At 38.5% G+C, this 14656-nt stretch overlaps 1 protein-coding gene across 4 annotated transcripts in view; it reads left to right on the top strand.

The window, feature by feature from the left end:
* Positions 1 to 13437, top strand: part of CFTR (CF transmembrane conductance regulator) — a 170763-nt gene extending 157326 nt beyond the window's left edge. For all 4 annotated transcript variants that reach the window (XM_073238544.1, XM_073238547.1, XM_073238545.1 and 1 more), the window contains 4 exons: positions 1421 to 1510; positions 9662 to 9834; positions 10441 to 10546; positions 11729 to 13437. In XM_073238544.1, coding sequence (XP_073094645.1) covers positions 1421 to 1510; positions 9662 to 9834; positions 10441 to 10546; positions 11729 to 11929 — 570 coding nt within the window. In that variant the 3' untranslated portion in view covers positions 11930 to 13437. The remainder of the gene's footprint in view (positions 1 to 1420; positions 1511 to 9661; positions 9835 to 10440; positions 10547 to 11728) is intronic.
* The last annotated feature ends 1219 nt before the right edge of the window (positions 13438 to 14656 follow it).

The raw sequence follows: 14656 nt of genomic DNA, 5'->3' as shown, positions 1-14656 counted from the left end.
TCTCTGATAATGCCCTTTGTCTGCTCTTTTTACCTCATTTGGACATTACTTTCATTTGCTTAGAAATTTGGAAGGGGATGCACAAATATGTCCATCATATCTTATGATCTTGTGAGTCATACATCCATCTCTTTTATCCACTTGTGTAAAGTAATGTAAGTGCCCCTTAGGAAAATTTTGATATAGGTTAAGAAGTATCAGCATTAAGTCTTATTGCCCTCTCTAAGGGGTTCTTGAGATATTTGGCAACAATTTTGTTCTTTAAGCCATAAATTATGCCCTGGGGAATGAGTTATCTAATGTGAGTCTCCTTGAACGTGGCTGCCACGGTGAGGGTACTCTTGTTCTGCCCAAGAGCCACAGACACCATTAATCTGGGGCAGCCTTGCCTGTGCAGTCATCCCTTGCAGATCAGATGGGCACTGAGCATTCTCTATCTAAGGAAATTTGTGAAAACTAAAGCTTCAGAAAATTTAGTTCTTAAGCCTCCTTACTGGATGTTATTAATCAAAGGCAAAAGAAAAACAAAGAAAAAATTATTCTGAATATTAACATCAAAAGTACTTTCAGTTCACTCCTATGTATAAAGAATCAAATATTGTTATCGTTGTGTCAGCACTTTCCTGGTGAGACAGTGATTTTCATTTTAAAGCTTTAAACTTTTTTTTAGTCCTATAGGGAGACAAAAGAATCAGTGATGTGGCAAGTAGCGTGTCCTGGGTGATAGTTGTGCAATGCTTCTACAGGTAATTAGATTGTCACCTCAGCAGGATCCATCCCCTCTGCCTCCCTTCCCTTCTGTAACATGCATTCAGTTAAACAAATATTTGATTTCCGCTCTTTCACTGATTTCTAAGCGATGGACCTCTTCTGTGCCTGTCTGGTTGTATAAGTAGAGGTGTGCCTTGGTTTATAGACCAGATGAACATGTGTGTTTAAATAAGTGTCTGTAAACTCAAACAATTTCAAGATCTCTTAGAAAGTTAGGTTTACAAAAGAAATCCAAAGAAAGTACATGCACAAAATAGGAATTTGTTCTAACAAGTTAGCTAAAACTCATAAACATAATTTTTAGCTTCCTAATTTTACATTTTATTAGCTTACAATAAAGAATATTGGTAGGAATAAAAAAATGTTTAATTTTCTCACAACTTACACTGATTTCAATTTCTTTATCCTAAGGACATTGGGATTAGATAACTGCTCACAAGGGACTTCAAATATAACTATGATATTTTATTTATTTAAAAAAGGTACAAAGCAAATATGATAAATTTAAAATTTTTAAAAATGGAAGGTAAGTATGTAAATGTTTGTTATTTTAAAATGATTTTTCTGTTTGAAATATTTCATAATAATTTCACAATAATAATACAAAGATGTTTAGGTTATTCATGCTTTCCTCTTTTTATTGCTATAGAAAGTATTTATCTTTTCTGGAACATTCAGAAAAAACTTGGATCCCTATGGACAGTGGAATGATCAAGAAATATGGACAGTTGCAGATGAGGTAAGAGCACTAAACTAATTTTGAAAAGGGTATCTCATACACACAGAGCGGTTGTCATGGCTGAGATAATTTAACACACTTTGTATGTGTGTGTGTGTATGACTATAAAGTGGAGAACGCTAGTATACCTGGGGCACCCAGTACTTTGGATTAGACCTAGCACTCTCCTCAGTGGTAAGTCTCCAGCTATCAGGCCCCTGAGAAAGCCTGGACAAATTACTTTGGACTTCTTCTTACCAGTGCACATCAATGAGACATGAACTAGGGAGAGACCCAGGCACCTACAGTGCACCAGGATTATTCCTGACACAAAGCATCGTCTTTACAACCTCCTCATCTACTCCTTGTCTGGGTTCTGGAGCCTTACCAGCTCAGGAAGGAAGCTTTGGTTTGACTTGATATACTTCTCTGGGAAGCAGGGTTTAGCACAAAAGTATGATCATTCTAGAGCACCTGCAAATGGCTACAGTCTTCTCTGGAAGTCACCAGTAGTCAACTTCCTTTACAGGATATGGCTATGAGCACTTCTAGGCAAAATGTCACACTGCCTAGATGTGGCATACTCCATCCCTTGAAGTCATTAGGATACCATAAAGGAAAGATATGGATTAAATGGAATCAAAATTACTAAAATACCCTGTAGTTATCCAACAGGTGGTTCATCATAATTGAAGGCATTTATGGAGGAATGTAAGGATGGTGGAGATCTAGAGTGAAATTCTTGGTTCCTTTAACAGAACACTGAAGATATAAACTGATCATTCTTGAAATACAAGCATTATATTTAAAGAAAAGGGGAATTTAAATTGTTCTATTTCAGTAAACTTGAGGCTTAAGTCCAAAGCTCTGGATGGTGGCAGATTACAGTTATGGGACCTAGAGTGTTAAAGGTCTTCTTCAAAAGCAGCCTTTTCTGCCTCTGTCATTTTCCACATTTTTGGTCCTTCTTGTAGCCAATTCCACTTAAACCAAATGTTCTTTTCTCTTCTGCCTCCTTTCAGAGTGGGTCTTGCCAGGAGCTTTGAAATGCCTGTGAGTGTTAAACACTTACCCATTGAGTGCCCAACCTTAACATTTCCCTCATAAAACACACTTACACTAACCGTTTTCATTATCAAAGTTTCCTTATTACCCAACAAACAGGGATTTTAAAGAAAACATTAACTAAGTTGCAAGTGACACATATTAAGATCTTTGATGTGACTTCAGAGAATGAACTATAGGAACACAATGTGGTGGGAGAGAGACTTGGGAAGGAAAACATTAGACTTTATAAAAATCTGTGAGTATTGCCAAGTCACAATAAAATTTACAGGAAATCAAGATCATAAAAATAACCTGAAATTTTAGAAGACATGGTTAAGACTTTAAATACCAATGTAGGGCAAAAGTTCTATCTGTCTAGTTTTTCATTTGATCAACTCATATTTAGTTATATATTTTTACTCATCTTTTAATAATTTGCTATTAGTAAACAGATGATGACACTGTCCTGACACTAATGTCATGTGCTTTGAGTAGTATTGATATGTTTTTATTGAGGAAGCCCCCAAATGGCATACAAGTAAGCAACAGAAGCAGAAAGACATTGGTTTAAAAGTTACAAGATGTGGGCTTTAGTCCTATGTGCTTGATCATATAATTTATCTAAACAGGAACATTTTGGGGTGTGTCAGTTTGAAATCTAGACAGGATACTGGGACAAAGGGTGTAAACCAGGACTGTCTGGTGCAAATCACGAATGTACATCACCTTGCCTAGTCCTCTCTGTGACCTTGGTGTGACTTGTGGAGAATGGACTGAGTGCCGGCAGATAGCCAAATCCCTGAATGCTGTCCTGACAGCACTTCCTCCATAATTCTCTGCTCCACCAAATGAAAATCAAAAGCACATATGATGACAATGCCAGGCCAAGAAACACTTTATTCTGCCTTGGATTTGGCCCCGTCCTCCAGTGTGCAACCTTAGCCTCACAGATCTGGACTAGATTTTGTAAAGCCATGATGATCACACCTCATTTCCAGCCCTAGGGCTTAGAAGTAATGATGGCCTGAAGAGTTTCCTTTCCTTTGCCCTAGGCCCACACCTTCACCTTTGCACCCCAGTGCCTTGTCACCCTATGAGTGAATTTCAAGCAAGTTCACGGGACAGAAAGAGAGTTTCTCTCTAAGACCTAAAACTTTTCAGGCTTATGGGTATAATGGGCAAGCCCAATGCCTGGCAAATAGTGGATACTAAGTAAATGTTAGTATTATAATCATGTTCCCATCTGGTCTTCACCTGACCATCTCTTAAATGTTGTTTGACAGAATCCTAATTCTTGTTCTATTTTACTAATTCTTCCTGGGAAATTCCATGCATCTGCTGGCTTTAACTACTCCCTCTATGCTGGTGACTCCCAGATCGCTGGTTCCCAGAGCTCCCTACTGACATCTCAGCATGACAAGCACCTTATCCACAGTGAGCTGCTTCTCTGCCCACCTGCACACCTGTCCTGTGTTCCTACTCTGGCAAATGGCACCACTGCCTTCTATTCACCCAGAGCCACTTCCTGGGACTCATCCTTGACTCCTGACTTTCCACCAGTTTCCACATTCCAAGTCTCATCAGTGTTGTCCCCTGCAGTATCTAGAATGTATTCGTTTCTTCTGTTGCCGGATGTCAACACTGCTGTCATGTGGATTTTTGAAATAGGCTTCTAAGGGGTCATCCTCTCATCAGCTGGCTACAGTGCTCTCTGCTCTTTGCATTTCTGGTGCTCTTTCTAAACCCTGTATCTGATCACTCCTCTCTCCCCTTCCTGTGGCTTCTTATTGCCCTTCAGACAAAGTCCACCCTACTTAAGGTGGCTCACAGGTCCTTCATGATTTGGTCTTTGCCTGCCTCTCTGAACTCTATCCCATCCGCACCTGCTTACATGATCTTGCTACACTGAATTTATTTGGTTTCCCCAAAGCACCATGTGCTATCTGTTCTCCAGAGACTTTTTCACATGCTGTTCTCTATACCTGGGAAAGCCTGCCAGCCCTTTGCTGCCTGCTCCTACTCATCACTCAGGCCCCCCAAACACATTGTTTCTTTCCAGAAACTTGTCCTGAGCTCCAGATATCAGAGACTAGCCCCACCCCTCCAGGTGTACCCCACACCTCTCATACCAGTCTTCACATGGGATGGAGGTTTACCTCTTAACTTTTCCATGTTCCCCACATACTAAGTTCCTTTAGGGCAGGGATGATGTCCTATTCACTGTGGTGTTTCCAGTGCTTAGAGTTGTGTTGGGCATGTGGATGGTGTTCAATACATATTGATTGATTGAATAAATGAATGGTTTAATTCTATGATTCGTGTGTAGTATACATCACAAAGCTAGCCTTGCGACTGATACACAGCAGGTGTAGCCTAAATATACCATGAGCTTACTAAGCCTTGAGAACCTGAGGGACTTGGCTGAGATTGGTGGGTGCAGGTACAGTGACATCTCTTGATTTCTCGTCCAATGACTCTTTGGCCACAGGGAGCTGCCTCAGTTTATCCATTATCAAAGTAGCATGATCACTGGTTTTAGAATGAAGGCTTTGGTATTTGTTTGCTTTTTAGGTTACTTACAAATAGTTTCCTTCTTCACTTATTGATAATTATGTAAGTTATTTTGGCGAGCAAGCTAAATAGCAGAAATAGTGCCCTTCAAGTTGAAAATTTGCCTTGGAAAACCTGTAGAGTAGCAAAAGGAGTGGCTCTAAGACTTGTCAGTGTCTATTTTTATAACACCTGCTCATGGACTAGTGATCCCAACCACAATTCACTTTTCTGATTCTTTTCACGCTTCCTTGTCGCAAAAGCAAACCCTTCCTCCATAATAACATTTCAGAGTGTGGCAATAGCAAAAGTCCACCTTTGGAAGCAAATACCTGGTCGTTTGCAGACTATAATATATTTTTTAGTTTGATGTGTCACAGAACAAAATTTCTTCCTTGTAAATAGCAGTTTGGAAGTACGTATGATTTATTAGTCCAGCTGCATAAAGCTGGCAAATTGTTTTTTCCTGAAGTTCTTTATATCCACAAACTGTTGATACTTTTGTTTATTTTCAATGCCAATCTGGGATGAAAATAATTGAAAATGTTTAGATTCCAGTAATTTTTAATTTACCTTTGTTTGGACAGAGCTGAGCTAAAGTTTGTGTTTATTTTTAATCTACTGAAAAATGTGATAATAGTATAAATAACATTATATAGGGAATATGTAAATATATGTACATATGAATGTGTATATATTTATATATAGCAGTTCTGCCTCTAAAGCTCCTAAATTAGATGATAAAAATTTCCCTTTCTGTATTTTTTTCATAACATTTATCTCTTTGAACAGTAATTTCTCATTTATTATTTTTCTCCCCATTTGAAACATGAATTCCTTCAAGGCAAGGCCTAGTGTTATTCATCTTTGAATCTCCAGGTCTGCTATAGTACCCAGAATTTAATAAACTCTCACTAAGAGTCTATTAAGGAATACATGACTAAACAGTCATTTACATTCAAATAATCATTAGGCTAATTTAAGCTATTCTTATCAGCACATAGAGTTGCTAACAATAACTTTTTATCTTTTCACAATAATTATTAGTCTATCTTCCCATTTTTTTTCTCCAAGGCCTATTACAATATCTGGCAGAAAACAGATAATCAATAAATTGGTTAAATGGTCACTGACTTAAAAACTTAAAGTTTTACTAACTTATGTTGACCTTTCTCTAGTGAATATGATTTTAAATGATTTTTCCTGTGCTTGACAGTGAGTAAAACAGTGAGATAGAAATGTTATAAAGGACACCCTAGATTGTCTATCTCACTGTCATTCATTTTTTTACAATTTTGCTCTCCAGATATCGAAAGTGAGATATATTTAGATACTCAATTATTTACTTGTAGTAAAGAAATAGTTTCATTTGGGGAAAACACACACACTCTGCTCAGCTCTTTATCACAGGAAGTACGAAGTAAGAAACCACTCTACCACAGTAAAGCTATTTCAAAGCTACTCTAACAGAGTAAAGCAGGTTTCCTAGTATGGAGTTGGGAAATCAGTATATGATTGGCATGAATCTAAAGAAGGAATACATGCCACTGCATTTGTACCCAAATCTCAACCTTGTACTAGAGGTATGATGTAAACTGCTGGCATTGCAGTACTTCCTGCTAATGTATTTCCCAAGACAGCTTGTGAAGGGAAAATCTTACAAAATTTATTATCATACCAGGGTAGTGTTTCGGTGACCAGGCCCACGTCCTCGGGATTTCCCAGACTCTGACAATACTAATAGTTATTATGGATTAGGTTCTTGTCAGCCACCTACCCCAAATTATCCCATTTAATCCTCATCACATTCTTTTGAAGTTTATATTACTGTTTTCCCTATTTTTTTCAAGTGAGTAATACACCTGACATCATCAGCAGATAGTGAAATGCAAATTCAAAACCACTTCTGTTTGACTTCAGAGCTCCAGTCTTTAATCAGTTCTTTTTTTTATTGAAGTGTGAGTGACACATAACATTATTTTAGTTTCAGGTGTATGACATAATGATTTGATAATTGTATATATTACAGAATGATCACCGCAATAAATCTAGTTAACATCTGTCTAATCTGTGCTTTTCTTGATGGTTTATATGATTCAAAAATATTCTTAAATACTGCTCATTGATTTGAAATAAAATACTGGCATCTCTATTACTGTCAAGGAATATCTGATTATAATTTAACTTTTTAAGGGATTTTATAGAGTCTTGAAGATGTAGTAAGCAGGCACACACACAGGCGAAGTGATTTAGATCATACCTTATGTTGGCAGAACTAAGACCAGCACTTATTCTTTATCCTTTCATTCTTTCTTAAATTTGGATCCATTCATTCATTCATCAAAACCATGTTTGTTTTATTTGGCCAGCTTTCTGCTAGCCCAGTACCTGGTCATTGAACAAATGAATGAAAGTGTTGAGGCTGACAGTGAGTTCTGCAGTGGCACTGTGGACATAACGCTAAAAGAGCACATGTCTTTCCCCTCAAGAAGCTGACAGTCTAACTGAGGAACTTTGCACAAATACCAGCATGGCTAGGTGCCTGACTGCCATAAACGATGATCAGGGGATATTCAGAAGGGGTATTTGGGCAGCGAACCACAAGTTTTACTTGGTGCCACTGGAAGCAAGAGAGGAGACTTGATTCAAGATGCTCTGTATGCCTGTATGTGTGAGAGAGCTCAGTTTTATTCTGTCAGGAAGAGATTTAAAACAGGGAAATGGCATGGTCACACCTATATTGTAGGAGGATCCGTGGGGCATTGACAAATTGTGTGGTACATTGACGAACTGATCACTTGGGATTTACAATATGAAGCTTAAGAGAGAATGATGGCCTGGACTAGGGTCACTGTAATAGGGCTAGCAGTAGGAGAAGGATTTCAGAAGTACTTAGAAGACGTCTCAGTCTGGAGCTAAAGATATGAAAAATCACTAGTGACCATTGGTGGTAGTCAATACCCCAAGAGTGAATGAGATTCAGAAAGAGATTTTGTCGTGGGGTGGAGGGGGCAAGGGGGACTAATATTCAAGGGATGGAAGAGGGAGAGTTGCCCACACACAGAGGTAGGAAGAAGTGGTCATAGAGTGTGTGGTTCCTATAAGCCAAGGAATAGACATTTGAAGAAGGAGAAAATAGTCTGTGGTGTGAGGCAATGGTGAGAAGTGCACACATATGTTTTTAGATTTCTAGGTGAACACAGGGGGTAGACACTGAGTAACAACTGAAGGAGAACCCTGGAGGCCAGTGGTGGGAAAGATTGTCTCAGGTTCCCAGGCTGAAGCCTATAAGCCAGAAGTTGAAAAAAGAACACAGGTCCTCTAACCCCACTCAAGGTCTTTTATTTGCACTCTCAGGTGCTCAGATCCAGAAGTAGTTTCCAGTCTTCTGGGACACATCAGAGTAGTTTCCCTCATCTAATTAATATATTTACATTCCCTACCATCTCAGAAGCTCCTTTCAAAATTAATGAAATGTCACAAAGTGAGACTGCTTTAATGAGAACCCAGTCAAGGAAGGGAGTGTCCTCTGCAATACGTATTGTGGGTACACAGTTAATATTTGTTGAACAAACACAGTGACGTGGGCCGCCTCTGAATTCACTGCTGAGCTCATGAGTCTTTCTTAAAACCATTATCTCATTCTATATTGCAGCTAGTATTACGTCTCACCTCCCGGTACTGAATCCCAGACTTTCAAGGGGCAGGAGACAATCAGCCATGTGTCTCCTTAGCCCTCAAACACTCAGCGATACTTGGCAAAAAAATTAGCACGAATGCCTGTTTATCTAAATAGGTGATAAGAGCCAAGAATTCAATGATTTTTCTTATTTTGAAAGAATGAGTTTCTATATCTTATTTGCATTTCCAATCTTTTTTCTGTCTAGTTTAAAAAATTAAGCTATTGACCCTGACACAACTCTCATATTCTATCTCAATATCTAAACACCTTTAACTCTCCTGTAATGTAATATGCCACTATTTAAACTCTGTTTTTAACCCAATACTTTCATCAGTTTCCCAAAATCTACTTTATGAACTGGAGAAATGAGTAGTAAGTTGCCATATGTAGTTTTAAAATGCTTCCCAGTTGAGGCTTTTATGCCACCTTTCACACTTTAGGACAGGGTAGAGAATGGCAGGTGGCATAAAATATCTGTTAATGATAGAGTAGATAACTGCATTCTATACATATTATATTTTCTGGCATGTATTCAGTTGTGTTGTAACTATTTGTGTACGTCTAAATCTTGAGATTTGCAGGGGTCATTTATCATATCTTCCAGCCCTAGTGGAGTACCTGGCACATACTAGGCTCTCACTGGCAGTTTCCTGGATGAATGAGGTACAGAACTGAAACAAGTCATAGACTGATCCTTTAGCGCTGCTAAGATCATACATAGACTTTTGTTCAATCAGCCCCAAATAGCAGGAGTATCAGGGGTTGATAGGAAATTTAAACTTTCGGAGCTCCTATGTACCTTTTCATATTGTCAACCTCTTGAATGTTTTTAACCTTGTAGTACCTGGACTACCCTTTTTAAGAACAGTGTTTTCCCTCTTTCTTTTCTGCAGGTTGGACTCAGATCAGTGATAGAGCAATTTCCTGGGAAGCTTGATTTTGTCCTTGTGGATGGGGGATATGTCCTAAGCCATGGCCACAAGCAGTTGATGTGCTTGGCCAGATCCGTTCTCAGCAAGGCAAAGATCTTGCTGCTTGACGAACCCAGTGCTCATTTGGATCCAATGTGAGTGTCAGAGTTCTTACCATTTAGTAACACAGTGAAAGCAGAATCGTTGAGGCCTACTTCATATTGACACAAGTGGAACACCAGCCGTTAGATATGAAATAATTGCACAGTGGAAAAGTCACTATTTGACATAAGCACAAGTGCTTATTTCCTAGTAGGAGGGCCTTTTTTTCTCTTCTGAGTATAATTTTGGAATGTCATACAAACTCTTCCCCTTGTCAACACACGAAGAAATATTTAGTTACGTAGGTATAATCTGATCCTTGTGATTTTCCTTTTTACACCGTTTATACAATAGGAAATATTTATAGTACAAAAGAACTACTGATGGTTCTACATAATGAAAAAATGTACTTACTTGTGAAATTCTCTTCAAAATTGTTGTCCTATTTATTTATGGAACCCTGGATTCCACCCCATGGGTGAAAGCTGATTATAGTTGACTCTGTATCAACATTATGTTGAAGTATATAAAGAAAAATAGGTGATATAAGAACTAAATTAATAGAACAATAGGTATATATTAAGATAATAGGTATGTTATCAAGGAAAAAAGCAGATTGTTGTTAATTTATGATGTATGTGGTATTTTCTTCTTTCTAGAACATATCAAGTCATCCGAAGAACCCTAAAACAAGCATTTGCTGATTGCACGGTAATCCTCTGTGAACACAGGATAGAAGCAATGTTGGAATGCCAACGATTTTTGGTGAGTGCTTTATGATCTACTTAAGATCTCATTTCTCATTTAATTCTTGATAACAATCTCTGTGATTTAATTCCTTTAAATCACAGCAATTGTACAAATTCCTTCAGGCTTTACACAAAATAGCTGCACAAGTTTCTCACTTTGATCTGAGCTGTAAGGTGGGGTTGGAATTCAGCAAATCTAAAATAGCAGCATATCACTAAGTTACACTAATAAATTGGAACATCTATGCATTTGGGACCTTATTTGGGGCTCAAGTCATAAGAAAGACTATGACCTGATATTTTCACTAGCAAACTCTCCCTTCAGTGGGGTCCAGGACTGGCTTGGATTGTTTTGTAATCTGATGTGTATTTTAGTGCGATAGCTGAAAGACTATTTTTCTAGTTATTATTTGCCGTTCAGGTAAGTGCCTCTCCCAACCACCTTTTCATCATGCTTTCAAAACTGTCACAGATTCTTTCCAGTGATGTTTACAAATTCCACTGGGTGTAGTCACAAGGAAGTTCTGAGGATGATGTATCATGTCATTTCTGTTAAGGCTTTTGAGGTTCCTGGAGGTAAAGGCTTTCCTTACTGAAGGATTGTTACTACCCTTGTTATTCCTAAGCTTCCAGTGACAAACTACAGGGCCAGCTCCACAACCTCTTATCCTGCCAGGGTCAGTTCAGGGCTTGGGGAAAGCCCTCTATCCTCTGGACTTGGGTTTGCTCAACTGGGACATGTGAAAGACGCATGTTAAACTCAGGCACATTCTGGCCAATCTGGAATTGTTACGCTTCAGCTCCCCTGTTGAGGTTCAATTCTTTCATTGATGTGGACTTAAATTCATTTTTAAGGTAATATATAAGGGAGCTAACAAATATCATTCTGGCTTACAAAGCACCCTTAATTCCTTTAACATTTTCTGAAGAAACACACTGCTCAGTAATATACTAATTTTAAAAAGTCTTCCAGCTAAGTAGAAAATTATAGCTCATTTCACAGACGGTAGAAGCTCCGTAAAGCAGTAAAGCAAGAGGACTCGGCAGTGAGATGAGCTGTCCCTGACTGTTCAGCCTGCAAGACTCTGGAGGTGTTTTTTTTTGGCTTTTATCTTCCTCTGAGCCTCTGCCAGTTTCTGTCGTTGCCCTGGCCCACCCTGCCTTCTGTCCAAGGTCTCACTAATGGCCGCTTCCCTAGGTCATAGAGGAGAACAAAGTGCGGCAGTACGAGTCCATCCAGAGGCTGCTAAGCGAGAAGAGCCTCTTCCGGCAGGCCATCAGCCACTCTGACCGGCTGAGGTTCTTCCCGCACCGCAACTCCAGCAAGCAGAAGTCTCGGTCCCAAATCGCTGCCTTGAAGGAGGAGACGGAAGAAGAGGTGCAAGAAACAAGACTTTAGAGAGCAGAACAAATGTTTTCATGGGATGTTCATTCATGGAGGAGAAAACAGTTTCTGCCTCAGAAAACAGGAATGGATATTGTTTCTTTTTTTTTTAAGGAAAAACTTTGGTAGGAGGAATTAAGGATGTTCATATGCATCTGGATAAATGTCTTCCTGGCAATGGTCAAATTATGTGAAAGGTACTTCAAATCCTTGAAGATTTATGGCTTGTGTTCACAAGGCAGATTTTGCTGAAAACTTTTTCCCCTTGGTAGTAATTGGAAAGGTGGCTGTAAACATCAGCCAACTTAATTGTTCAACTTATTGTTTAGGGAAACATGAATTTGTATTATTGGAGAAGAACTGTAATCATACTACTTATAGATATGATTAAGTGATGAAAACTGGAAATTTTAGTGGTTTATATAAGTTTATACCCCCTTTTCTCCACTCTCTCCAAGACCTTTAAAAACACAAGTAGATGTTCTGTTAAGCTTTCAGACTGTCCCATTTCCAGGGAAGTATTAGAATACCATGAGAATCACAAGACAGTCATTAAATTTTGCAACATACAACATCCAGGTATCAGTCAGGAGAGAGAACTTCTTGATCCTGGAGATCAGGGTAGGTTTACCATTCAGCTCTACCAAAAATCAGATAATCAGAATATATTCCTTACCTGGGAAAAGGGCTGTTACAGTCCCAAGCAGGGGACAAGCTCCCTTGATGCAGAAGTTGACCTCTTTCCCCAGCTTCCAGAAAGTAACAAGCTCTTCAGACCTTTGAACTGAAGGATTGCTTGAAAGTACTTTAATGCAGACTGGCACAGGAGAAGCCTTCTTACGCAGAAGCTCCAGGTGGGGAGTGCATAGGCAGGTAGGCTGTGGTGCTGCAGGTAGGTACATGTGAAATCTAAAGACCTAGGTATATATAGGGTGATTTGTATTTTCAGGCTAGTATGTATTTCATACTGTATATACTGAGTGGGAGAGATAAAGGGAGACACATGGAAGAAAAGTCAATCATGAATTAGTTTTATATGCTTCTGTTTTATAAATTTGTGATGCAAATAAAATTTTCTCTAGGAAATGTTATTTATTTTAATAATGTTTCACACTCATAAAATGGCTGTATTTTAATGATTATATTATGAATTATATTTGTATAAAAGGATTTTTATATTTGAAATGTTGACTTTTTATGGCACTAGCTATTTTTATGATACATTATGTTAAAATGAGGGAAAACAAAACCTTTGGGGGATATTGGCCAGGCCCTGTGGATTACCTTAGTAGTGTGGAGAGAAGCACTGGGGCTCACACAAATGTTGCACACACCTGTATGGTTCCCAGCAGGTGCACAGGTACCCTCTTAGATGCTGTTCTAAAAGAAATGGTACCACGAAATCTGACTGCTACTATCAAGGACACAGCGCCAACTCCAAACTAACCCTTAAGATTGAATTCTATTTATTACTGTAAGACAGTATCACGTGTCAATAAATCCATACATTTATGTGAAACTCAGCTGTTTTCAGATGTGTTCATTAATTGTGTCTCATTGACTTCTTACTTTGGTCTCTAAGGATCATATAACACAAAACATGAATCTTACCTTTAGGTATGCTTCTTGAGGATCCCACATGAATGATGACACTCTTTAAAATGATTTCTTTATTAAAATTGTGGTAAAGTGTATATAACCTAAAATTGACCATTTAAACCATTTTCAACTGTACAATTCAGTGGCCTTAGGTAGGTTCGCATAGTTGTACAATCATCATTACCATCCCTCCTCAGAACATTTTTCATCTTGTAAACTGAAACTCTGCAGCCATTAAAGAAAAATTCCCAATTCCTCCCCCTCCCCAGCCCCTGGTAACCACCATTCTACTTTTTGTCTCTATGAATTATCCTACTATAAGTACCTCATATGAGTTGAATCATATAGTATTTGCCCTTTTGTGACTGGCTTATTTCACTTACCATAATGTCTTGAAGATTTGTCATGTTGTAACATATGTCAGAATTTTCTTCCTTTTTAAGGCTGAATAATATTCCACTGTATGTATATACCACACTTTGTCCATTTACTTGTCAATGGACACTTAGGTTGCTTCTACCTTTTAACTAAGTTGAATAAGGCTTTTAGGAACATGGGTGTATAAATTTCTCTTTGTGTTTCTGCTTTCGCAGGTTAGGACACTTTTGAGGTTATTTTTGTGTTACAATGGAGGTGTACAGAACACAAAGATATATATTCCCCAAGGGTCTATTTTTATTTGAAAACTTATTCAAAGAGCAGTAGCTACCCCAGAGCTCTTGACAAGTGAGAAGATCTCATCAAGGGAATAATATTTCTACACTAGAACCTGGGTGGCTTTTCTTTGTCTAAATCCCTGTTTTTAATTGATGAGGCTTCTTTGGTCCCCTTTTCTTCCTTGCAGAGTTTCTTCATGACGGATGCAGGTACCAGCATGTGATAGATGGACTCTAGATCCCTACTGAATGCCAAGTCCTCCAAACCTGTCTTTTATTTGGAGAGGTTTGTTTTTATACATGACCCCAAAGAATCTTAGAGCATGCTCTATTCTAATTATTTTAGTTCATTTTTCTTAAATTAATGAACTTTATTTTTTAGGGCAGTTATAAGTTCATAGCAATATTGAGCAGAAGGTACAGAGCTCTCATAAACTCCTTGCCCCCTTCTCTCCACACAGCTTCCCCCACTGTCAACATCCCAGAC

The sequence above is a fragment of the Manis javanica genome, chromosome 6 (assembly GCF_040802235.1).
Source record: "Manis javanica isolate MJ-LG chromosome 6, MJ_LKY, whole genome shotgun sequence".
Classification (NCBI taxonomy): domain Eukaryota; kingdom Metazoa; phylum Chordata; class Mammalia; order Pholidota; family Manidae; genus Manis; species Manis javanica.
This window is presented reverse-complemented; position numbering and strand designations above follow the sequence as displayed.